This window comes from Nesoenas mayeri, assembly GCF_963082525.1.
Source record: "Nesoenas mayeri genome assembly, chromosome: 6".
In the NCBI taxonomy this organism is placed as follows: Eukaryota; Metazoa; Chordata; class Aves; order Columbiformes; family Columbidae; genus Nesoenas; species Nesoenas mayeri.
In genome coordinates, this window is record NC_137545.1 from 34,042,869 (window position 1) to 34,070,187 (window position 27,319).

The following is a 27,319-nucleotide window of genomic DNA, read 5'->3' on the forward strand; positions in this document are numbered from 1 at the left end:
TTTAAGGTGCTTGGTTCTCCCTTTGCAGGCTCCTAACAGGACACAGGGGAAGATCCAGGTGGATGATGACAATTTATACTGAGCAACTGCCTCTTAATGCCAATATCACAATAAGACTTCACTTTTCTCCTGCCCATTCTTAGTGTTGACTATTTATGCTGCAGGTTTTTTGAGGCAGAAGATTCTGATTTCCAGACCCTTTTAGAGTTGTGGGATTACAAACACAGCATGAGCTTCCAGGCAATACTGAAAGGCAAGTAATAAAATATTTATCCCTCACTGCCTTCTTGCGCTTGTGTGCTCTGCAGAGGAAGCCATGAAAACCAGGGCCACCAATTTACAGCTGAAATCTTCAAAAAGAAACAAAACCAGAGCTTTTACATCCATATCTCTCTTGAAAACAAATGTTTTCACACTCTGAGCCATTGTCAAACATTCTCGTTTCTTTCATCATCATCATCATTCACCAATGAAATTTCCAACTGAAAAGAAAAGAATTACAGATGCTAAGAAAGTTCACATGGCTTAGAAGATAGGAGTCCTTTCATTATGACATTAACAAATCTGCAACTTATACGGGACATTGGATGCTCAGAGCTGAGTCCCAAACCCACCTTCAGGAAACCTGAAGCTTCACAAAAGCTGCAGGATCTGGAGTCACATCCTGGCTCCTGGGGGTGAAGGCAGCACATTCCCACTCGCATCAACAATCCCCACCTGCATTGCTTCCCTTCAGCCACTGAATGTGAAGCTGATAAATTCATACGCTTAATTTCATCCATTTTTTTTAGGGTGCTACAGAAGCTACAAACATTTTTGACGTAACACCCCGATCTTTGGCAATGCAACTGCTTGCTCTCTTGCTGGAAAAGCTTCCTTGATGTGCAAAGCCCTGCATACCTGTACAGACTGAACTCATCAAGACGTTACCCAGTCTGTGGGGTTATTGGTGCTAAAACAAGGCTTCCCTCCACTCTTACTGTTAACTACACTAGAGCTAACACTCCAGGAAAGATCAGAATGTCCCTTTTAAAGCGTTAAACAGGGGAGTTGCTCTACTCATCACCTGCAACAGCAGCAAATAAACCAGCCCCACGTGACACGTTCCTCACTTGCAGACAGAGGGAAGGAAAGCACCAGGTGGCAGAGGGAGCTGAGGACCAGGGAGCTGGTTCCTGCTGTGCTGGAGCTGCCTGGGGAGGAGGTGGCAGAGTTTCTCCATCAGCAGCAGCAATTGGAGCCCAAAGACCAGAACTCCCTGGCACGACGTGTTCTGCAGAGCATCTCTGCCACTGCCAGGCCCCGACAGCAGCTATTGTCACCCAGAGCTGATGCCCACCCTGCCGCTGCCTTTTTCCAGAAATACCAAAGTACGACCCAGCCCTACACATCACGGAACCCACTGGACAGCCTCTCACGAGGCCCCTGCACAGCACCGTGCCTTCCTCGGCAGCCGGAGGCTCCAGCAGCAGGTGAACACAACCAAAATCATTCCAGAGGACATTTGGATGCAAAGGGCTGCTGGAGTGAAAGAGGCAGGACCAGTGGTGGCAGGGGAAGGGTCAGCTGCTGTGAACTTAGCTGAAAGCGAAGCCAGCAGGCACCTTCCTAATACTGCTAGCCCAAGGGAGAAGCTGCTTTCATTTCTGGCCCATCACATCCCAGTTTTGGGGATGAGCAGGGACAGCAGTTTCGCAGAGGCAAATACTCCCCACCACTGAGTCATCTGGCTTCACCTAGCACAGCTCCCAGGCAAGGTACATACATGGCCAAGGAACCTTCCCCATCCTCCCTCTTTATATCTCCTGATTTCTGTGGTTTTTTTAATAAGGGAATTACATTGTTTAGGAGCTAAAAAAAAAAGTTAACCCAGGAATTTCTGCCCATTAATCACTTCTTTCCATGCTCTTGAGTTTTCTTTTGTTCAGCCTATAGATAAATGCATTTCTGGGCAACTCCTGTCGCAGGCAATATTTTGATGTGACAAGACTTCATGAAATACAAGATTTTACAGTAAAGGGCTTATGGTTGTGTATCAAACTGTGTGATAACACAGCACAATGCAGTCTGCCAGCGGTAGATCAGCACCAAGGAGTGCTTGAAGTTTGCACAACAGCAGCACCTGTCAAATACAAGGATGCTTACAAGCATAGGGAAGGCTCTCTGGACCCACTGGTCCCAGGGAACACAGGAGAAGCTTCAGTACAGAGCCACACCCCCACAGGAGATCCAGACTTTTTGGAAACCAAAGGCAAAAAGCAATGGAAGGAAAGAACCCTGGAAGGAGCATTTCCAACACAGAACGACCAACTTGATGTGGCTCAGAGCTGGCCACACAAAGCATAACCACCCTCTTGCCTCTATTGAGATAATCAAGGTTAAAAACACTTAATAAAATACCTGTGATCTTGAAAAATGAGTATGCTTTCTGCAGCGCACCAGGATCACTGTCTTCTTCACTTCAGCAGAAAGCCTTCTTTGCTTCCCTCTGTAAGATAACTGGAAAAGCCAAAGCTGCATCCGTCCCATGAGATAGGAAGGGGGGGTCCCCCACAGCCACCACCACCAGGATGCCAGCAAGAACAGCAGCCCCAGTGCTCACAGGCATTGAGTGTCACCACAGCAAGCACAGAGACAAGTTCCTGGTGCCTCGAGTTTTTATTGCACAGAAGGAAAAATAAATAATAATCTGAAATTATGAGAGATGAAATAAAGTGAAAGGCAGTGATTTCCCCCTCCTTTTAGCATCAGAACTGATTTGTAGTGCTGGGGCTTGCTTGAACCCTGAGCCCTCCTTCACACCTCCCCAAGTGTCTGCCAGGACCACTGCCCGTAGGCAGGACAGTGCTCAGCCAGGGGCTTTTCCCCGGGGAGCAGAAGCCATGGTGACTGAGGTGTCTGTGTAAGACCTCACCTCACCCCACCAGAACTAAGGTCTGCATGGTAAACCCTGCAGCATCCCAAATCACAGCAGATGGAGAAACGGCTCCTTGTGGGAGCTCACTATGGGATGGGCTTCAAGCAAAATTAGCAAACATGAGGCTAAACATATTTTGTTAAGGCACTTCTGTATCATCTGTACCTTCAGCCAGCAGATGCTCTATTCAGACCCAGCTATGCTGTCAAGCCCCAGGTGTCACATCAGAAAGGATGTGGGAAAACACTATGAACAGCTTCTAAGACATCATTTTACAGTTTCACAGTAGAGGTCATTATACTGCATTACTGCATTTAAATGTGTGATTCCAATTGTGAATATACTTCATAATCTTCTTGCACTTGCCACTGATTCTGGCCTATTGTCTAACGCCTTAAAGTACTTTCTAAGACCTTGGAAACTGAAATGCTGAGGTAGAAAATTACTGTATTACAAGCAGGCAAATTCATGCCGAGAAGTGAATTGACCTGGAAGGTCGCATCCATCCATGGCACAGCTGGGAACGGGGTGCTGGCTCCTGCTGCCGAGGTCACCGCTCCCAGGCACAAAGCATCCCTTGTCACCCAGAGGACGTTTGAAATGGGGTGTTGGAAGCTTTTATAGCAGCAGCGCTCTTTAGAGCTCAATAGCGCTTATAATTGAATTCTTTAAAAGGATTATATTGTCCTCAGTAACTCATCACTTCCCTGGACTGGCCCTTTCATTTGCATTTTTTTCCCTCATTTTGGATAACATTTGAAACCCAGCAATGTACTTTTCACAAAGAAGCCTCAAATATATAAATAACTATTCACATCCTTTCCATATATATTCAAGTATTTCACAGGGCACTGTGGCAGCCATTTAGCATTTCTAAATGCTTTTTCAAGTAATGGCTTGATATTCTGTGTGTGTGTCTTTTACTGGAACTGATTCCCAAACTCCTCTCTGCTGATAAGCGAGGACTGGTGATAGCGGTCCCGCAAGGCGAAGTCGGCATTCTCCTCGGTGAGCTGCGTGGTCTCCATGCCAACTGTTGCAAAGGACGGTGTCACCACGATCTGCTCCTTGGGAGATGGCCTTCTCCTGCAAACAGAGCAGCACAGGCACCCACATCAGCCCTTGTTTGCCATCCATTAGTGGCTGCGCAAACAAAACCAGCCCAAACCATTGCTGTGAAGAGGCTAAATCCTTCTCAGTGCCCTTGGGAGGCAGGGAGCTAATCTGAAAACACTCTTCGTAGAAGGCGCACAAGAAATCTATCCCCTTCCCCCAGCAAACACTGGAAAATATGCATTTTCTTAACAAATAAGTTTCCTCGTTGGACGTTGGTTATAGAAAACACTTCCCACACTGTGCAGCAGGAGAAGGAGCTTGAAGCATTTCTAATAAAAATACTCTTATCATTTCCTAAGCTTTAGTGTACAATTATTTTTGTAACTCTTTAAAATGAACGAGATTTTCCTTCAATCTCTTTATCCCAGAGGCTGATTTTAAGAAAAGCTTATTGCACACCTGAAAATCAAAACTGTAAGAGCTTGTAGCACTGACTCAAACTTTGTTTAACACCTAAGAGCCTTAGAGGTATCAAGGATCCTTGGTTGGCTCCAATTCTCTTGCAGTTTAATGGGATTTCTTCGTTACCTCTAACTCACTCAAATATCTTCCCTGAATTGCAAGAAAACAGAGCTTAGGAAACCTGTAAATAACTTCAATGCAACTTCTTGCTGTGTAACAAAGACGGGCTTCATAATGCCCACCCAACCCCCCAAGCAGAGCCACATTTGTCTTTATGCCAGCATGAGCAGAAGCCCTGGCATTAGGAGAAGGTGACCAAGCTGGCTGGTTGACCCAGAGATTGCACTGATGGGATCAGTCTCTGTTCATACTCAGAAACATCCACCTCTCTGGCAGAGAGAGGGATGGATATGATGTGGGAGAACAGACTTGCTTGTTCTCGGCCATGCCACAGACCTGCCCTGGGCACCTAAAAGAGGTCCCATCACCCTCAGCTTCTCTCCCAAAACACCTCTGCTATCAAAGGCATGTGGCCACATTATAGGGACTGCAGGCAGAGGCAGGAGCTGGCAAGACAGGCGCAGGCATATGCCAATGTGCTTAAATGCCTGGACTTTCATTTATTTCAAAGAAGCCATCGAATTTGCCCACATAATGCATGGCAGCTTGTGCTGTACAGTCCGTACTATAGTGCTCACTCACAATGAAAAAGCAACCCAGCAGGCCGAGAACCTTAAATCCCACTGCACTGTACAGCAGCAGAGATGGTCACTACCCACCGTGGGAAACTCAAATGAGATGGAATTAATAACTAATACGATCAAAACTAATTAAAAAAACTAGTTAACAACCAAACAAACAAAAACCTGGAGGTCTTTTGGGAAGGAAAATCCCAAGACATTGCTACTGCAGTCCCATACAGACTCAATACTGAACGGTTCCTTCACTGAAGACCTTGTTTATTGTATTTGTCCCGTAGCTATTGCAGATTCCCCTTGGATTTCCTCTCTGAAACTCCAGCACAGCTGCCATGTGCTCCTGTTCCACCACTACCACCAGTCATTTGCTTTCAATGGATGGTCGGTGGAAGAGATGGAGAATGGAGTCTCCTGTGCCTCATTTCCTACCAGATTTTCCAGTTCAACCTGAGCCACAGACCTTTGGGGTAGGATAAAGCTTCAGACACTGAGATATGGTTGGCAGCTGATGTGTCCACACATAAGGCAGAGTCTCCAGCTGCTCCACTTATGTGGCTAGCCATACGCCAGGCTAATGGGAGCAAACAGTTATTTTTGCCATTAAGAATTACTTTGAGTACGTGAGAAGGGACTGTGTAAGGTCACAAGCAAGTCAACCCTGCCACCCCTCACTATGCACATTAGTGGGTCACAAGAACAATGAGCACCACCCCGGCACTGCCAAGTGACTGGTACCAACCTGCACGAGGTGATCAAAACCGACTTAATCCAGCTGAAGAAACTGAAATTTGCTGCTGCTCCTGCAGAGAAAAGGCACAAGAAGTCAGTGTGCTGCTAATTCTCTCATAATAGCATTATGCCATTGAATTTTTGCATAAAATCTCAAACTAATATGCTTGTTGTTAGCCTTCAGCACACAAAGACTTCGTGATGGCGAGAACAATCCTGCAGTCTCCCCATGCACTGCGGCTTTTAAACGATTGTCAAGAAATTTAACCCCAATTCCCCTATCCTTTCCCAGACCAACAGCTTGTGAAAAGCCCAGTAAAGCCGTGAGCAAAGCGCACACACCCGCTGCAGGACCTTGTCCTCCCTGGACGGCAAAGATGTTCCCACTGCAGGGATGAGGAGACAGGAGGAGCCATTCAACCCACCTCAACCAGGGTGGCTGTGGTCTCACCACTTGTCCCCTCTCCTCTCACCCCATGGAGAGCTGGCTTAATTTATTACACCAATGCCATTTTTTTCTGTAGAATTAGTTCCTTGCACTGGCTCACTGCAGAGGCAGGGAAGTGCCGGAGCTGGCAGCAAAAGCAGCAGAAGTTTGTGGTGAGGGATAGGGAAGAGAGCAGAGACCTGGCAGTGTCTGCTGGGTTTGGCTTAGGCTGTTGGGGAGAAAGAGAGAGGACAAAGGATGTGTCAAAATCCCAGAGCATTTCTGCTCCCAAGGTCTCAATCTAGTCCTTAATCCAGAGCATCTCTCAAGCCAGCATCTCCCAACCTTTCTAGACAGAGGGGTCATTCAGTCTTCTGGAGAACAAACTCATGGATCATTGGACGCTATGTGGCTGCAAAATACGGTTCACTCACAGTCAAATAAAAATCAGGCTGAACTTTGAGTGTTCATTTCTAACTTATTTGCCATGAGTTGTTTTACTCTATATGTGGGAATGCATGAGCAAAGGAAACCAAGAAAAAAAATGTCTAATTATGCTGCCATTCCCCAGATCACCTTCCAAAATCCTCTGCACACTGACTAGGAAATTCTTTCTAAAGTCACCTTTGGTAAATATTTCAAAAGCAGATAAGAGAGATATCACATAGTGAATATACAAAGGCAAAGAAAAGTCCAAAGTCTGCAAACCTTATTTGTGTTTTAATACATAAAAAACTTTGTTAAACTGAGATATATCTCAAAAGATCCAAATTAGCAAGTACTAGCCACAGTGTCAGCAATTTTCTACTACCCCATACAGATAAATAGAAAAGAAATCAGAGTACAGAGAGAAGCATTAGTGAGAGGTGTTTTGGTCATTACCAAGTGACAGCTATTTTTTGGTTTCTTATTGTTTGCGTTTCTGAAATCTGGTACCTACTTACCTAGAGTCTAATAACCTTTCATCTAAATAAACCCAGGCAGCTATTTCTACATTGCTTAGAAGACAGAAACTCAGGTTCTTTTGACTCTTCTTGTCTCGGTTTCTCATCCTGGACAAAAAATTGCATGTACACACGTGCAGGTACTTATGTCTGTGTGCACCTACATATATATTTATGCGTAAATACACGAGTACATGGACACTGCGTGTGTATCACCCTCTCCCTTCAGAGACACAACCCAATGCAAACCCCTCCCATGGTCGTGCCAGGGAGCTGCAGACTCTCACAAGCTTCTTTCTAAATGTGCTTCGCTGTTTAATTTTGAACTTGTTTAAGCCGATCACATGCGCAGACATTTCTAATGCCCTCGGCCTAAGAGTATTTTCCCAGATTACGTTCCCAACACATTCAACCTGTTTAGTTCTGGAATCAAAAGGCTCTCTTGTTCTGCAGTTATGAATGCTGAGATTTAATGAGATACTACTCATAATTCCCATTTTCATTAAAGTTTCTCAGGTGGGTTTAGATTGATTAATTTTATTAAAATGTATTTACGCCAGATTTTTCTCGTTGCTGTGATACATTTACAATCTGCCATCCCTGTTAAGTCTTAGTATTAGTATCTGGTTTTGCCATTTAAAGTACAATATATTAAAGCAATAAGCACAAGGTTCATAGTATCAAACACATGCTAGTTACCATTAGAATCCAATATATAATTAAAGAGCCAGAGAGAAAATGTATTAAACCTAGCAATGAAACAAAACCTTATTATTCACTGTGTCACCTGCATATTAAACACAAGAGTCCCGATTCCTAATTAAGTTAAATTAAAGCTTAATGAATTTTTAAGCAGATTTAATAATACACTAAAAAAAGAAAAGCTCACCAAGGGGGAGTCCTGGGCTTACTTGGCCGATGTAGAAATACAGAATAAGAGCAGCACCCAGGCTGACAAGGGTGTAGATCCACTGAATGACAAACATGATGATGAGGGACACGACCGCCTGTTGGGAAGACAAGGCTTGGGGTTACCCCTGAGTCTGTAGGAGAACACATTGATGACAAGCTGACATTCCTTCTTCTGCAAAGCTCAGCAGCTCTGTTGACCTGGTAGTGTCTGGGAAGGACTATTCACCTTCTCACACAGCCTCACACGAGGTCAACAGCTTGTTCCTCAGCCTTGCAAGATGAGCGCACTTTACAACTCCGAGTATTAAACTAAAAGGACTTGGTGTGTTGTTTGAATAGGTTTGTTACATTTTACACACAGCTACAAAATCCCCATCCATGCAGCAAAGCCATATGGTTCATTCATTATGCATATCTGACCCCCTTCCTGTCATCTACCCATTAATCCATCCTCCCAAGATGAATTTAAATGTCTTAAACTCCTCAGTGCCTGAGACAGAAGCTATTGAAAATTTATTCTTTAAAGTGTCATGCTGGAGGAATGCTCCACTTTCCTCCCTCCAAAGGTGGAATTTCACAGCTGGACTGCTGGTATCAGGAGGTCAGCACTAACAAAAACCCACCTCGAGCTTGCAGAAAACAGCTCGTAAATAAAAGCAAAACAGCTTTGAAGCTGCTGTCTCACTCCATCCCAGGGCAAGAAGAAGCAGGCTGGCACGTGGTGAAAAGAGAGACACTGATGGTATTTTTTTCCAGCCAGCCAAGCAACTCTCAAGTCCTAAGATGTCAGACTTTTAATTTTAATTTGGCTTCGGCTTTGTTTGTTTGTTTGGGGGTTGTTCTTGTTTATTTTTGTGTAGGGGGTTGTTTGCTTGCTTGTTTGTTTTTTCCTGGTGTTGTTTTAATTAATATGCCATCTTGCTTCCTCTGAATTTGAACTGCTGGATGCATGGTACCTTGAGTACTTAACTCAGGTGACCAGGAATACTAGAATCAAAAGCCATTTTAAAATACTGGAGTGTATTTACACTGTAGTAAGTGATGAACTTCCTTCTGTTTTCTACAATCACAAACTGGTCCTCAAAATAAAAGAAAATTACTTACACCAGCAAAGGAAACCCAGTGACTGCAGAATTTGGAGTAGATGGATTCTGGTAATTCTTGAATTCCCAGCTCTGGACTTGGCTGCTTTATAGATGATTCTGCATGGGGAGAAAAAAATATAGAAAGGAGCTATAATGTTGGGGTTCGTTCTTCTACTTTACATTACCAGATTCAAAACAAAAAACAAACAAACAAAACCAACAACAACAAAGCAGAAATTCTAGCTGAGATCTGGGTAGAGCAGAGTTAAAACAAAACCTCTAAAATGAAACCAGAAAAGAAGTTCAAGAAAAGAAGAAGTGTCCAGCTCTGGTTCTGAGTCCATTGGAAGGCCACATCTGCCTCAGTTTCCATATTAGTGAAAAAAGATAAATACTACTTTTCTCCCCCACAGGGTTTTATGAAGCTTAATTGACTAATGCTGATAAAACACTACAGCACTGAGATAACAAGCTCCAAGCAAACACACAGTATCAAATACCCACATTGCCAACAAAACCAATTCAGACTCGCAGCTGTGGATGTGGAGTCACAGACCCCACCTGCGGCACAGGGACCGCTGCATTTTCATAGCCTGAGCTTTAGACTCGCATGGCTCCATTTCTCCTACACCATGCCAAGCTGAAGTAAACCCCAAGATACACTCAGAACCTTTTTAATGTACAGCACTAAGTGTGCATGTGTAGAATAATGAGTATATAGTAAACAACCCTACACTAAATGCAGTCCTGCCTGCTTTCCTGTGATTAATCTTCCGTAGGAAATTGCATCGGAGCTTCTCCTGTGATGCGCTAAGCTGAACTCTACCCTCACCTGGAATAAATGATATTATTGCTATGAATCACTGAATGACAGCCCCGTATAACACTGGTTTCACGCCTGCTTCTGAAAAAGCACCAAGAGGACAGTAGTTATAAAGCATTCCCCTGTCAGCACAGAGATGTCCATCTCCTACAACCCTTACCTTCTCCCCGCTGGCCGGGGAGCACCTCGCTGCAGAGCTGCTCCCCCGGCTCCAGCAGCCCAGGAGTCCGCTGGGCATCCATAGCAAGTGATGAGGACGGACCCACGTCACTCTGATGGACCTGCTCATCCAGGTCCTGCTGGCTCTTGAGGTGGGGCTCCATGGTCCCATCCCAGCTGTATGAAGCTGAGAGAGCATCGTGATGGAGATCCAGAAGAAAGCTGTCTTGTAATGTCTGCTTGGCTGGCTTATTTGCCTTCTTTTGTTTGGCCCTTCGGGTTAAGTTCTCGGCTTGTTCCTTTTTGCAAGGCTCACTACGAAATGGTTTAAAAAGCTGGTCCATGTCTTTTGTGAATTCCAGCAAGGTGCCATTTGATCTGGTTTGAATTATTCCATCTACTGCATGGCCGGAGGGCTTGTTGAAAAGTAAAGGCTGGGAAGGGTGAGCAGGTCTAACATTTTCCATCTGGGTCACATCGGGTTTCTGCTGAATGTTGTAAGTCAAGGAGACTGAGAAATAGGAATAGTCTACCGCAATATATGTCAACATGAAGTTGATGGTGACTATGGGAGCAAGAACGTTCACTTGGCCAATGAAGACAAAAGCCATGGTGATGAGACTGGTTAAGCAAATCGCAGCCACTGGAGTCTTGTTGGGTCCTTTCTAGTTCACAAATAAAACAAACTTACATTTAAATTACCGTAAGTCTTACCACGAAGATTCCCCACTTGTTCAGCTGCCATGGGCGTTTACCTGGGCAGTCCGCAGTACCCCCTTAGTCATGAAATACATGCAATGCATGTGCAAGCAGAGACTCCAGCTTAATAAATTAAAGAATAGGCTGGTGGCCCAAAGCTGCCAAGTTCCCACCTCACCACTGAGCCTCACTCAAGCTTTGTCTTTGGAAAATTCATCCACTCTTACTCTGTATCTTCATGGTAAAACAATGTCATTCAAGCAGCAATAAACCTTCAGAGAGATTTGTGTGGCTTATGGGAAGTCTGGCAATAAAACGTGCTAATGAGAGTTAACTGTTCATCTCTAATTTGTCTTCAGCACTCTGCATCACTGCCCACCTCCTCATCAGCAGCTTCTGGCCCTGCCCTGACACCAGGCTGAGCTAAATCCACTGTCTGCTGGGCCTCTACACTTGGGCTTTCCCTCCTCGCACCCATCCAACCTCTGCAGGAGAGCAGCAGAGACACTGGGCAGCGAGGATGCTGGAGGGCAGCAGGCAGCCCCAGCGATGCTGGGCAGCCAGGAGAAACACCGCCTGCTCCTCTCCTTTGGGGTGGGGTGAAGGCAGGGAGGGGAGGAGAAAAAGAGAGACAAAGCAAAGGGCATGGAGGGGCGGAAAGACTTGAGCTATCAGCTCTTGAACTTTAATCTCAGGTCTAATGTTCCCTCCCTTGGACCAGACATGGTCTTGCTGTTTCAGTACCTGAGAAGCTTGTGCAGGCTGCATAGAGGCCTCACTGGAAAACATCTCACAAGACATCTTACAAAATATCTTAGGTTTTCACTTACTGCATGCACCTCTTTAATAAACACACAGCTCAAACGGAAACTATTTCTATTTCCTCCACTCTTACTTATTAATAAAATAAGGGACCAGTCTTGGACCTTACACCTTCTCACAAAGAAATAGAAATGCATCTCAGGGATAAAGGAACATCATTCTCAGAAAGCATCTTCAGCATCAGAAAGGCATACTGAGGTGGGGAACAGATGGTACCACTTCGTGATACCTCTGGCTTGGGTTTAACCCTACAGAAAAAACTCGTGTTCTTCACATCAGCTGGGGTTATGGTGACTACAACACTTTTTTCAACCATGGAAAAGAAGAACTGATGTGCAACAGAGTGCTGAGGGCAAACTAAATTTATTAACTCTCCATAAACCAAATCTAGAAAATTTTCATGGTGGTAGAGAGAAGGATGAGGGAAGTGATCTGCCTTTGATTTCTCACCTCTTTTTGAGCCCTTCCCATTGTGGCACCCTGCCCGGACAGACTTCAGAGCAGAAAATTTGACAGAAAGACAGAAAACTATCAGAGAAAAGAAGGAATAAGCTTTACAGACAAATTTCCTAATTCACTGAGAATTTGCAAAGGATTGCCAAGTGGAGAACAGCCTGTTCTGAGATCGTCTGACAACTGCTGTCAGGAGCTGGAAGGTTTTACTGTTATTGTTCCTGCTTCACCTATAATTACTACAATTTATTATTATTGTTATTATTATTATTGCTATTATTATTACTTCAATTTTAGAAAATTACTTTGAGAAACATGAAAAAAGTCTAGAAAATTATTATAACTATACAACATTTAAATATTTAAAACATTAATAAATACCAATATTGTAAAATATGTTTCTCTAGCTACAAGCTGCTTTAAAGGAGCAAAACATCGTAAGATTTTTCAGACTGCTCAGTAGAGACAGGTGCTGCAGGTTATTGAGAGCGAGGGAATTATTTCCTCCTTGTTTGGAAGAAGAGTAAGACATAAAAAATAGTGTGCTCTGAATCTATAGCTTAAGTCCTTAGTGACTGGTACTTTGACTGATCTCAGTGGAACGACTCATGTGAACGAGGATTACTTATGAGGACAAGGAAAAAGCCTCTTGTCGTACTCAAAGCAAGGCTTTGTTTCAAAACATATCTAAAGCTTAGCAGCCCCTAACTTAACCTTTCAAATCTATTATTTGTTTTTATTTTATTGCGTCCAAAAGGCACCTTATCTTACAAAGAAGTGTCCTCCAGTGCACACAGACTGAATCCGCTGCACTGGGACGAGTCACATACTCAGCTATGAGGTTATCAAAGAGGACAGGAACAGCTCAAAGAAAAGGTGTAAGGAAGAAAAAAGAAAATAAAAAGGGAAAACTAAAAGAGCTAAAAGAGGAAAAGGAAAAGGAAAAGGAAAAGGAGAAACAAGGAAAAGGAGAAACAAGGAAAAGGAGAAACAAGGAAAAGGAGAAACAAGGAAAGAGAAAGGAGAAAAAAAGGAAAAAAGAAGGAAAAGAGAGAAAAATTAAAAAATAAGAAAAAAAAAAAAAAAAAAAAAAAGGAAATATATATTTAGAGGCAGCTGCTATTTCATCAAAGTGCTCAGACAAAAGCTTCAGGCCTCTGCCCTGGATGGGAGGGCAGAGAAGAGCTCGGTACCTCCCTCCTTCATGGTTAGGATCAGCACCAGCATAGATAAGGTGTTTCCAAAAGAGAAATCACAGGTATATCATAAGAGGCTTTTAGTGGGTCCAAGGGTGGGAAAGGACCATTTTTATAAAAATCACTCATTTCCCAGCTTTTCTGCCTACTCTTGGGTACCAGATCCCAAGCCTTCCTCTCCTCAATTTTCATAGACCCCTCATCTCTCCAGACAGACACACAGAAACCCCAGTTTCCTAAATCACTGGTTCTCTCTCAGGTGAAGGCTTGACAGCAATCTCAGAGAAAGGACAACTGACCCCACGTCCCAGGAAGGCGAGCATGGGGATCACGTTCTCCTGGGCGATGCACTGCAGGATCCTGGGTGCTCCGTACAGCCCGCCCATGCAGGAGGCCAAGGATGAGATGTACAGCCCTAGCAAAAACAAGAAACCCACCAAGGATACCTGGAAGAAGCGTAAACAATACAAAATTATATTGTTCTTTAAAGACCCTCCAAGCAATCTTAAATACATGTGTTTTAAGAGATCTCATATATTTTGTGACCTTGCTAAACAAACAGAGCAAGCCCTGGGAAAGCAGCAATTTAACTGGTCTGTGGTGTAAAGTGCAAGTAATTAACACAGGAAAATTATCCCATAGCAGTAATTTAATACTGAACATCCTGTACCGACAGAGCCATTTGACAAGCTCATATCCAAGAAATTCTTTGCCACTTAGAGCAATTGTAGCAAAGCAGCAGCTATTAGATTCCCTTTAAGTAACTGGAAGTGAGTTTATTTCAGGAGAAATCACTTATATACAGAGCACATCATACAGGAAAAGCTGCCCAGGCTTTCAATCATCCAAAACAGGAAGACAAACCCCTGTGTCCCAGCGGGGAAAACCAATCCTGAAAGAAAATACACAGTGAAACCAAATCAAAATTGCCACTTAAACAAATGCCATCTCAAAAAATACGCTCCGAAGGATATAATACAATGACCTTATTTTCCTGTCTTCAATGAGAAAAGAATTTCCTTTGGCCAACACGAAACTTTAAAAAAAATACTTTAAAGCTGCAGTGCTAACAAGGCTGGGTTTATTACTGGTTTTTAGTGAGTGCCCTTTCAAATCGGGAGCATCTCCTGCGGGAGTGGAGGGACAGGAGGGCAGCTCAGCGTCTGTCACATGGAAGTGAGGACTGGGGTCCCCACTGTCAAGAGCTGCAAGCACAGGCACCATATCTAACAAACCCCCACACACAACTATTATACACAGAACCCCACAATATGAACAGTGTGCAAGAAAGCTTTGAAATGGGAGTGCTGCTGGTACCCTGGTGTAAGGACATGGGCAGGGTGCCCTGCATCCCACAAGTCCTTTGCTCCCACCTCTCCTCTCACAGAAAATAAAGTCCAAATGAACACGGGTCCTCCCAGCTTCTGCCTCTGTTGAAGTCAGGTGGCACATGCTTTATTGGAAGGAATTACAAAAATCTATGTGGCTAAAGACAATTCAAGCTACATCTGCCTTTTCCTCATCTATGAAATCTGCATGCAGCAAAAAGGAGGTTGGGTAAAAAGCCATAAAATGCTTGGTGTTTGGGGAAGTCATGTAAAATTAATGTTGTGGTCCAGAATCACACAAACTTCCTACCACAACATTTATTTTCCCATGAAAATCCACTTGGCCTTGTGAATTTTATTTTGTGGGACAGAAGAAACTTGAGGCAAAGATGAGCGGATATCAGCTTCCATTAGAACAACAGACAGACACTCGATGGGGAATCTTCCCTTCCCTTGCCTCTAATCCTGCCCTGACAAATACTTGGAAGAAACAATCAGTTGTGCCAGACATCATATATCACTTTAGCTGCCAAAAATGCTTGCATTTAAATGTACTACTTGACATTCAAATCAGTGTTAGAGGGGAAGAGTCCTTTTCACCGAGGCTGATGAAATGCTTTGCTGGGAGTTGTGAGCACAGAGAGTGTGAATACTTTGTAAGAAATTGGCACTTGGAGCTCATTAGAAGTGAAATTACTGAATCTCATTTTTATGTTTAAAAAGCCAAACAAGTATTGTAAGGGAGAAAAGCAGCCAAGCCCTCACTCACCTGTGAGTGACAGAAAGGGAGAGTGTGGATGGGTAATGATCTCTCCCCCCTCCCTCCCTCCAAAGTCACTAAAATCTAAAGCAGCTTGTAATAACTCAAACAAGCGACACGAATATTTGGACTACACCATTGTTTTGTTCCATACTAGGGAAAAGAAAACTGAATCTGCTTTTTTTGGGTTTTGTTTATTTGCTTGAGTTTTTTTCTGTATTTAACATTATTAAATATCTTCACATTCTTTCCTGGGAGGTTTTTCATTCCCCCCCGCCCGGAGGGTTTTGAAGTTAAAACACAGCTTTAACCATCTCTTTCTCTTCAGCTGATTCATTTAGTTACTGTACTTTTCGCCCACTAAGTCACTGACATACAAAGACATTGCCTCAAAGAAGGTAGGCTCATTCCTTTTTCCCCTTGAAACAGAAATGATTTTTTACTTTAGGAGGAAGTGGCAGGAGCCATACTAATAATTTGGAGTTTTTTGGGGGAGCTGGAGCTACAAATTACTTAGAAAAAAACAAAGCCAGAGTTTCAAATTGATATTTTAGATTAAAACCATGTTACAAAGCAAATAAATGACAAACACCTAATTTTAAATTAATCACAGAAATAGTGTCAAACACGGTGAACCGGTGGTTTTGGATAATGCTGACAACAGAAAATTAGCCCTTCCGTATCCCATCTAAAGGAGGACAATGGCACATAACAAAATCTCTCTTTTTAAAGGCCTGCAATGACAAACCTTCCTCACATATATACACCCATGTGGAATGCCTCGAGTTTAATAATCCTATTGCTCACTCTGCAATTACAGCACACTAGATATGGAAATGTAAGCTTCGCTTGACTTAGTAAAGATAAGCAGTGGGGTTCTTTAGAGATTTCAATTTGGTCTAAGCTTTCACCAATGAGAAAGGATACAATGAATAAAATACAGCATTTATCATTAGGCCACATTAGCATATTTTAGCTCTTAAAGCTATTGCTGGGTGATTATGCCAAGATTCAGCATTACTGGATATGCTGGTGAATGCAAAGCTATTCAAATCAACTGTACACTGGGATTTGCAATGGGAAAATCCCCCTGAATTTCAATGAGGGATGGGTACCTGAATTCCTTAGGCTTTTGGAAAATTCAAGCATTTAGTAAGGCAGATGACAACCCAAAAGCACCATTATACAAAAACACATTGGATTATTGAAACAAGTTACCTTCTCAGCTATCATAAAGTCATAGCGGAGTGACTGACGGGTACAAATGGCTCCCAGCAAAAAAACAAAGACCATGTAGAGAAACCACCTGTAAATAATAAAAATAAACTATTTTCCTCCAGCAAGACAAGACCATTGAGAATTCTGCCCATTAGCAGAGCCAGGTCAAGGACCTACAAGCTGGGTCATCAATCACTCTGCACGGGCTGTTCCTGCAAGATTTAGCCTCAGGGCTGAAGTTAACATCAGTCCACGTTACTTACCCACCACAATGTACCAGGGACAGCTGCAGCATGACCATACGGTACCCCTGAAGAGAAGCTACCTGCCTTTTTGATGTGTGCATGGGGGGAATAAACCAGTCCTGGGAACAGACTTTTCAGTAGGGCCTCAGGCGATAGTTGAAGATCATAGAATCATAGAATAGTTTTGGTTGGAAGGGACCTTCAAAGCTCACCTAGTCCAACCCCTGCCATGAGCAGGGACATCTTCAACCAGATCAGGTTGCTCAGAGCCCTGTCCAGCCTGGCCTTGAATGTTTCCAGGGCATCAACCACCTCTCCGGGCAGCCAAGGCCAGTGTTTCACTATCCCCTTCATAAAACATTTCTTCCTTATATCTAACATGAATCTCCCCTGCTTTAGTTTATAACCATTACCCCTTGTCCTATCACAAGAGGCCCTGCTAAAAAATCTGTCCCCATCTTTCTTATAAGCCCTCTCTAAGTACTGAAAGGCCACAATAAGGTCTTCCTGGAGCCTTTATCTTCTCCAGGCTGAACAAACCCAACTCTCTCATCCTGTCTTCACAGGAGAGGTGATCCAGCCCTCTGATCATTTTTGTGGCCTCATCCAGACCCTCTTCAATACGTCTTTCCTGTCCCTGCTCACTGGAGGGGATTGGACTAGATGGCCTTTAAATGTCCCTTCCAACCCCAACCATTCCATGATTCTGTAGATACACAGGTCCCCTCATCTGGCAGTGACATAAAAACACAGCAGCAAGCCTGATCTACCACTTCAGTCATGATCCTCCTCTGGTGTCTCTGGCCTTTCCAGCAATCAGGTGGAGCGATAAGCTAGTCTGTCTGCAAAGCCCAGGCAGCAGAGATATGAATGACCACAGTCCATCCATCTGTGATACTTCTGTGTCCTGTGGCATCACCTCACTTAAAACAAGAACCCTCTTCAGCAGGAATCCTTCTGAATTTTGAAGATCCTTTCTTTCTGAACCTTGGTACACAATTAAAAGTAATAATTTCAAAAGCAATCTAGGTGACAATGAAAGCAGGCAGGAAAACCTACTGAGTTTTTTTAATGCGTAACAGTATTTTACTCCTGGAAAGTAGTGCTGCTCGGGTATCCCGGGCTCCTGTGTTCCCCTGGCCTTGCAGGTACGTAGGTCATCTCACTTGTCTTGGCCCCATTTTCCCAATACTAAAAATTATATTTTTAATGCATTTTATATTTTTTTATATTTTCTATGTATATAGAAAAGGAAAACACTTGGAAGTCAACATCAATAAGTGACAAAATCACGCTCCCCAAGCCTCTGAGAACTTTGCATCCCGCTCTGAGACAGCCAGGTTGCAGTAGCACAACCGCTCCAGAACCAACACACATCCCACCCATCAGAGGAAGGACTGATTACAGCCGCACTAACGAACCTCTAACCCACCCAGAGTAGGTGGTGGTAACAGATGATAATTTGAATGAAAGCCAGACTTTAATTTTCCAGATGGCTGAGTAATAAAAGGTTGATGGGAACATGAAATGGATTGGTCACATCCAGGGCAGCCTCGAAAGAGTAAATTTTCCTCAATTTATGACTTACGAGGTGGCAATAGCGGCCAGAGACCCCAGGGGGATGTTGGTAGCAGGCTTCTGGAGATCTCCACTCATATTGAACCCAGCCATTACACCTGTATTTTGTAGATAGAAATGCAATTTAGAGTTAATCTAAGTTATAACATATATAATACACATTATAATATGCAATAAAAATTAATCAATCAGTTAATTGATTGCCTCAGAACAGTAACTATTTCACTTCATTGCACTGGCACACATATGAATATTGGCCCTCATCAATTGCTTGGTAAGAAACTGTTCATGTCTTCAATAGAGGCAAGCCACCACTAACACATCTATAGAGAGCCCTTTGTCCAGTTTGAACAATGCTGGGGGGAAGGAAAAAAAAAAGCAGAAATCTGAACAAAACCCACCTTATCTTAAAGCAAACCCCACAGAAGACAATGCTGTCCAATTGTTGAAAAGAAAAATGCTACCGTTCATCAGGGCAGTGCATTCAGCAGGTGGTACAACCCCCCTAGACCAGATCCATTACAGGTCCCTGCATTCACGGGGGACAACTGCCGTCACAAAATGTCCTGTCCTGTCTGTGTTTAATGACAATCACATGCACATTTAGCAGAGGGAACAACAGTGCTCAACACGTAGGTGGCACCTTCCAGCCAAGGGATCTGCTTTGGAAGTGGGCATTATCTCTGCTTTGCAGATAGGAAAACAGAAGCACTCAGAGGGCAAGTGATTTTCCCAGTGTCACATAGAAAACACGTGGTAGGACTAAGAATAAAGTACTGAAGTGTTATTTTAAGCCAGAGTACACGGTATTGTACAATCAGGGACAGTTCTTAGCCTAAAAAATTACCATCTAAAGAAGCAAGAAAGGGAAACAGGATGGAGCGAAGGATTTCAGTCTCCACGTTGAGGCTGGGAACCTGAGGTACAAATTGGTTGAGAGGCTTTGCCCCTAGTTGAAGGTGAAGTCATACCAGACTTGCAAGAAAACACAATTTCTCTTGTCATATTATTCCAAAAGTGTTCCTAGAAGACTTAAGATACCTGCTATAAATTTAAAAAAAAATTAAACCCCTGTGATTTAGAATCCTGATGAGAATTTGGGCAATTTGAAGGCAGGACAGAAAAGCCTCTTTAAGACACTAACTTCTGCCCATCACTGTCCCACCCCTCACATGCCAAGCTAACATCTTCATAAGGACACAAGGGCCAGGTGCCAGCCAGCAGTGCTCATGGGACGGTCCCTGGGAGCCGGGGTGAGATCACCACAGAACAACAATGAGAAGGAGGATGCCAACGCCAGAGCATTCGCAGCATCTGCCAGCCCCGGCAGCAGGGAACCGGCCACACGTCAGCCTGCCGCTCAGCTGCCAAGCCCAGCAGTCATTCCTCATTTTCAGGGGGCACAAGAATGACAAAGTCAGCCTCTGAGGCTGCAAAACTGAGTGACTACAGCTCTAAGTCAGCAAAAACCCACTGCATTTTAAGGCTCAAACACTGATTGCTGCTTGGGAGGGTTTTCTCCCAAGATGAAGTGTAGACAAGAGTCGTGGGACAAACCTCAGGGTGAAGGGGACAAACCCAGCTCAGTCAGATCAATGCTTTCCCTACAGACCTTGCGTGGCTACCTATGGGTTGCCAACAGGGAGTAACGGTTGGGCTGCTAATTGAGGAACAGAGGCTCATCTCCCTGCTCTGCCTCAGGCTTTGTTGTGCATCTTATAGCTCCATCTCCCCATCTGCTCAATGGGAATTGTAATACTTCCTCTCCTCGCTGTGCTGCCATGAGGATAGCACGTTAATGAGCACAAGGAACACACATGTTGCGAAACACATCAGCTAAACATCCAGGACTTTATGTATTTATTATTAATATTTTTCCTTTTATCATCTTTTTTTTTCTCCCTTGATCATTCCACTCACCAGCTATCTTTTTCTGTCCTCCTCTCCAGCACAGAGCCAGAGCCTCAAGAGCCGCTTCTTGGTCCCCACAGGCTCTCACCATTCCTCAGCTCCTGGAAGAGCTGTCTTCCAGATTCAGACCAGATTTGCACCATTGACACCATACCAAAAACATTACAAATCAATGTGAGTTCTTAATTTTCTCCTAGAAGACTATTCTGTGGATGTATTTCTGAACAGCACTGCTAAAGGCTCATCAACTGGTGTGCTTTTCCCTTAAATAAAGCTTCCAAGTGCTCTTCAAGCACTGCTCATTTTAAACAGCTACACAATAGGCCTAGCTGGAGGTGAGAAAAGTTAGGAAGGCAAAAGTCCATGGAAATGGTCATAAATATAGAATCATGGAATTGTTTAGGTTGGAAAAGACCTTTGAGATTATCAAGTCAAACCACTAATCTAACACTGCCAAGTCCACCACTAAACCATGTCCCTAAGTGCCACATTTACACGTCTTTTAAAGACTTCCAGGGATGATGACTCAACCACTTCCCTGGGCAGCCTGTTCCAATGTTTGGTATCTCTAAGTGAAGAATTTTTTCCTAATAACCAATCTAAACCTCTCCTGGCACAACTTGAGGTCATTTCCTCTCATCCTATCACTTGTTACTTGGGAGAAGAGACCAACACCCTCCATGCTACAACCTCCTTTCAGGTAGTTGTAGACAGCAATAAGGTCTCCCCTCAGCCTCCTTTTCTCCAGGCTAAACAGCCCCAGGTCCCTCAGCTGCTCCTCATCAGACTTGTGTTCCAGACTCCTCACCAGCTTTGTTGCCCTTCTCTGAACTCTCTCCAGTACCAAAATGTCTTTCTTGTAGTAAGGTGCCCAAAACTGAACACAGGATTCGAGGTGAAGCCTCATCAGTGCTGAGTACAGGGGGATGATCACTGCCCTGGTCCTGCTGGCCATCACGCTAAATGAAGTCCCTATGAAGCACTCTTCAGTGACATGCTACTTTGCCAATCAGTGGCAAAGCAGAAAGCTGAGAATACTCTGAATTTTTCTTCCAAAGGGAGGAAACTATTGTCAGAAGGACAGCTGTTAATCTCATGTGCCTCTTGGCCGAGTTTCCCAAACATCTGGCACCACCTCTAAACCTGAGCTTGAGCTTGACTCAACTCTTCCTCATCCAAACTCCTGCCTCAGCAAAGCACTGGGGAAGTACCAAAACGACATTTTCTGGACTGAATATTAAAAAAGTTGAAGATGTGAGTCATCAGCACAGCAATGACTGCACAGCCCAGGCCATCTTGTTGTGTCCCTCCCACAGATCCACACATATTCAGGAACAGCCAGGAGATGACCTGCCAGAGCCCACATAAACAGGATCTTGAGATCAATGACTGACCTCCTGCCCAGCAGCAACTAGGGGTCAGACTCCGGCCAGTGCACACCATTAGCTCTTGTCACGACCACCAGGAGGTCACCAGAGTCTCATGGCTTCCATTGTCAAAGGACAAGGCCACCACAGAGAGAACCAACACAGCTCAGCCACTCAGGCCAAAGCCATCCCCTCCATGCATGCCTCTGACCTATTACAAAAGTATGGACAGTCTGGTAGTACAGATGTATGGACAGTGCAGAAGCCACCTCTCCACCACCAGCCAAAGAGCAATTTTCCAGAGAGGATGACAGCTGCCAAAAAGCAGTACTGAGTAGGTATTTTTCAAGCAGCAGACTAACCACCCCACTTTTCAATTTAAAGAAAGTCTGATTAATTTTCAAAAAAGACCTAAACAATCTCCACCATCCATAGACTTAGTCACTCCCAGTCAGAGAACTGGTCTGACTTTTCAATAGCCACAGACTGCCTTTCCAGAGACCCCAGCTACTCAACAGAAGAAAAACCCAACACTTTTATATAAAACTCAACGACGTAGGGAAGTTGGGACGTGCCTTCCTCCAGACACAGACCTGTCCCTAGGGAAATGGCCAATCCCTTCTGAACTCAAGCAATCATATCTGCAGATTGTCCATGGAGAAAATTATCCACCTCTCTGCTTCGGTGAGATAGCAAGCTGGATTTTCCACACTGGCTATTATCTCAGAGAGCAGCAGATAATGACAAAGCTTCTGGACAAGGAAGCATTAAAACACAGTCAACTCAGCCAGGAAATTATGGCTGAGACAGTCTGTACATCGCTGCTATTCCCAGTGTAATCCTGTCCTGGGTATCATCCAGGCGGTGGATATGTGCACGAGGGGACCACCTACATTGTACATTAGATACGACCATCAGCTCCACCAGCTATGGTTTATAACTGTAGATACGACCGCTTTCAAACACCCATAGCATTTTCCAGTGAATTTACTATAAAATATAAAAGGGCTTTTTTTTTTTTCCTTCACTCAAGAGATGAAGAATGGAAAATCTTATCTAAGAATTGTAGCTAATTTTTTAAAAGGGCCAAATTCTCCACTGATGTAAGCTGGCACCTCTCCATCGACTTCAATGGAGTTGTGCCAGTTTACATCATCTGATAACTCAGCCCAAAACTTCTAAATCAATTTGCTGTCATTTTGCTAGTGCCAAATATGGTTTATTTCAGAACTGATTTCAGTATGATGATATTTTCCACTAATGCCGCTTCAAACGTGGTCTTACTTTCTTGTATCACATGACTACACACTTCTTTCATTAGACAGAAAACCTCGGGGATTTAGCAGAAAAACATTCTCTGCACAACAGAAACGACGTTTAACTTCATTTTTAAAATGCACTGACGGTTGCATGTCTGCTGCCAGGAGCTGAACGCAAGATTCCTTCTCCGTGCAAAGCTCTGGTTAGATGGGTAGCTGGGTGTTTGCATATCACAGCATGGCAGCAAAACATATGCATTAAGAAGGTATTTACAAACACAGAAAAATATCTGGTTAATGCACAGAATATCTATAGGTGTGCATTCTGTAGCAAGTATGTTAGTCTTTTTGACTGAAGCCAGCAAATCCGAGTCTTCCATACCCATGTGCTCGCATTTAGGCCAGCTCTAGATGTATGTTTTGGATCGCTCAGCTACTTCTCTGTTATTAAATGACAAACTTGGGGGAATAAAGCCAGCTGCACTGCACACCCAGCTGAAATGGTTTAAACAGCGTTCCCCCAGGAAGCAAACGGACCAGCCTCTGCTTAGCACCATTCAATCGTAAAATACAGAGAAACAGAGAAAACAACCCAACCTGGAGCAAAACGATCCTAGGAAGATGCTCACAGGAGGCAGCATGTCACTGCTGGTCTATGGCAGGCTGGGACAATCATCTCACCCCTCCAGCCAAGGCACAGACCTGGCTGCTTCTCCCACCCACCCGGTTCCAGGAAGGGTCTCCCTGCAGGTCCTGCTCCCCTTTCCCAAAGCGGCTGCCCCTCTTTGCTTCTACAGCTATCCAAAGTTTCCATTTCACTGCAATTTCTGGTGGAAACGGGCAACTGAAAACCACTTTTCAGTACATCCCAGAGACAAACCGGTTGAATTCAGACAACCATTTCAGAGGGAAAGAGCTTATCCTGAAGAGATCAAAACAGTTTCACTTCAAAGAGGGACATTTCATCTCAGAAAGGCCCAAACATCTTGTTTCACAATTTCCTAAACATTTTTTTTTTAAAAAAACTTCCTTATCAAAACAGCATCTTAGATTGTAAATAGCATATGCTAAAAATTAAAAAGTGTAAATGCAACATTTAATAATCAAAGATAAACAGAACATTGCTTTGGGTCAAAGAAATGTTTCAGACTGGCTCAAAGTAACTCCTCAAAACTAAACAACATATTGTTTTACTGAAACTCTCCCCAAATTTCCTTTGCATCTTAACACAAAGCATTTTGCTTTGGCCGGATCACTGTGGGGGTCCCAGCAGAGGCAGGTACCACCTTGGATGGTGCTGGGCAGGAGCACAGGCTGGATGTGATAGCCTGGGGGTGATGTTCAGGTGTCCCTGCCATTCCTCCTCACTTGGAGGTGCTGAGGATGGACACTGCTGCTCGCTCGCCATCTGCATCACTCTGCCTGCCCTGCATTAGAGCCACTGGCAATCCCTTCACATCCCCGCAGCCTGCTATGACATCAGTGCTGCCGCCAAACCCACCCCTGAACTGTCATCTCCAACCTCACGGACCACTTGTCCTGCTGGCGGGCTCAGGCTCGCCCAGGCAGCCTCTGCACTGTGGTGGGAAGCAGCTCCGATCAAGCATCCAGGGTCCCCTCTGCAGCAACAGCATCGCACCCCATCATGGGGAAGGAGGTGAGCTAAGCCAGCATGGGTCCGGAGGGACACGGAGGAACCAGCCCTCACTCACTGACCCAGTTCGAGGAGATGTGAGCTTTATTCCCAGCTCTTCTGAAGTTGCACCGGGCTCCCCATTTGTGACCCCCAGCAGAGAAGTCTTTACTCCCACCTTCTTACAAAATTCTTAATCAAATCACAAGTTCTTCCACGTAGAGCACCGAACCCAACCCTACATTTTATGAGGCTCCTGAACTCCACAGTGCTACAAACAGCAATAACGGGAGCAATAGCGATGTTATATGGTACTACTGGCACCGCTACTCCAAAGGAATAATTTAAATCCTGTAAATAACCAAGCAATTAAAAAGAATGCATGAAAAAGCTGTGCAGCAACCAAAGTAATTATACATCAGCCCAGACTGTATTTTCAGAGAATGTTTAACATTACTACTGGTATTACTACTGCTAACTAACAAAGCAACAGGCTGCCAGAGCTTTAAATAAATTATATCTATTAGCTTTGGCCTTCTTCCTAGCAGCCAAGCATTAGCAGTGATGAAGAACCATTTAATATGGCTAATCAGGGTAATTTTCTGCACAGCTTTGTCATAACTATTCCTTCTTCTACAATCAGGGAGCTGGAAAAAATCTGCTTTCCTGCAGAGGCAGGGCTCACAGGGAAGGTCTCTTTCTTTGGCCAGGGTCTTGCTTAGGCCAGGCAGAAATGACAAATAAAGAGGGCGAGAGCCAAATTCTCCATGGTGCCTATAGTTCAGGCAGGTGAGTTTTCCAGGAGGAAGTCTACATGGAGGCAATAGCCAGCCTGATAGGCTGGGAGAGAGGATTTCAAAGGAAAATTTGAAGTCCTGCACTAGGTGCACGTGACGAAGTGACTACTTCTGCTACCAGATGATTCCTCCAGACCCATCTGCTTCACAAAAACCTTTAGTTTGTATCCCTGTACCACAGCAATTCTGCAAACAACTTCCAGCGAGTTGCTTAGAGCTAATCCTCTGAAAATTCATTCTGTAATCCAAGGATTCATCGCTATGGAAACTGCTTATAATTGGTACTTTTTATAGCTTAAAAAATCCAGCATCAACAAAAGGTATTGTAACTGCGATCAATAGTGATTTCATTCCCACCGGAGACTGCCACCTTTGAAAAGGGGACATGGATCTCCTTGAGAATTTAAGGGAATGAATAATATGAAAAAGCATCCAGTTAAGCTCATAAAGGTGAGATCTGCTGACAGGCAAGGATGCATCCATGACATTGTGAAGAGAGTGGCGGGTCAGTATCGTGAGCGATGGCATCAGCCCAATTCTTCTCACCCTCCCAGGGCAATCAAATCATACGGCTTATCTAGTAAGTTAAAGCTTGAATGGCACTTTTAAAAAGGCTTGATACCTGACAGCATTGGCCAAGATCAGTGCCTGAGCCTTGTCCTGAGTGGGGAGGGATTTACACCACCACATCAACCCATGGAGTTGACCAGCAGTTTCTGACCACAGAGACACAGAAGAGCACATTCAGGTGAACAGAAGTGTGCAAAATTTGAGGTGCTGCAGGAAAGCCTGAACATTTGGGATCGATCATGCTGAGTCTGCTACAGTCAAGTACGGTCCTGCTTGCCCCGCCAAGCAGTCCAGAGGAATTCCCCTTGCTTCTACTTGTCTCCATGATGTGACTGTGGAAGGAAAGACGGGAAGGATAAAAAATACGGTACCTGTGGCAGCTGGGAAAAACACTCCAAAAACAGTGAAGAAGGACTCCCCCTGGCTGTAGTCTGGCAGCGTGTTGTTGAACATTAGCTCTTCAGAGTAGCCGACGAAGCCATGCTCTGTGAAGAGACAAAGGGCAAGAGGAGAACTTCAGAAATCATAGGGACCGCAGGAGACCCTCCAGTCTGGTCCTGGCAACCACCCATCCTCTAAACATGTGTGACAGCAGTGTCTGTTTCCAGGGATGGTTTGAAAGGGTGACTGGCAGGGAAGAGGTCAGTGTGGTTGCAAGTGTGTCAATGCCAGAGCAAGGCATAGCTGATGATGGGCACAGCAGTGGAGCCCAGCATGTTGAGCAGCACCACTGGACTGGGAGGCTCTCATCAAGACAAAACACGGATAGTATTGAGTCCTTTCTGCGAGTAAGTGGGATACCTTTCTGTAAAACCTGTCCACAGAGGAAAACTGGCTGCAAGGATCAGCTAATATTTATACATATTTATCCATGTCACTTAAACGCTCTTTCCAAATAGAGCAACCTGATCTAGTTGAAGATGTCCCAGCTCATTGCAGGGGGGTTGGACTAGATGACCTTTGAAGGTCCCTTCCAACCCGAAGTGTTCCATGATTCTATGCTGCCACAAGACAACTGCAATCCTGAGCAAGCCCTGACACTGTACCCCAGTTCCATGTTTCTGCCAGTCAAACTCCTGCACAGATAAGATCTGAGATGTGCCCCTGCTGTGAAGCTGCTACCAACACACCAGATTTATACACTGGTTTCCAATAAGCCCAGAGCCAATGCAGACAGTTTGTTAGAGGGGGGTCTCCCCTACAAGATGGGTTTCCCAGTGGAGAAGGAATAACATGCTCTAAAACTGCCCACTGCTCTCTGATGCCATATG

At 44.3% G+C, this 27,319-nt stretch overlaps 1 protein-coding gene across 1 annotated transcript in view; it reads right to left on the minus strand.

The window, feature by feature from the left end:
* Positions 1–3,837: 3,837 nt before the first annotated feature.
* SLC12A8 (solute carrier family 12 member 8) overlaps positions 3,838–27,319 on the minus strand; it is a gene marked incomplete at both ends in the record, with an annotated part of 48,102 nt that continues 24,620 nt past the window's right edge. The window contains 11 exon segments of the mRNA XM_080347022.1: positions 3,838–4,003; positions 5,873–5,933; positions 8,123–8,240; positions 9,250–9,347; positions 10,214–10,877; positions 13,682–13,828; positions 15,480–15,525; positions 15,527–15,573; positions 16,689–16,776; positions 18,522–18,609; positions 26,420–26,533. Of these exon segments, the coding sequence (XP_080203148.1) occupies positions 3,838–4,003; positions 5,873–5,933; positions 8,123–8,240; positions 9,250–9,347; positions 10,214–10,877; positions 13,682–13,828; positions 15,480–15,525; positions 15,527–15,573; positions 16,689–16,776; positions 18,522–18,609; positions 26,420–26,533 (1,637 nt within the window).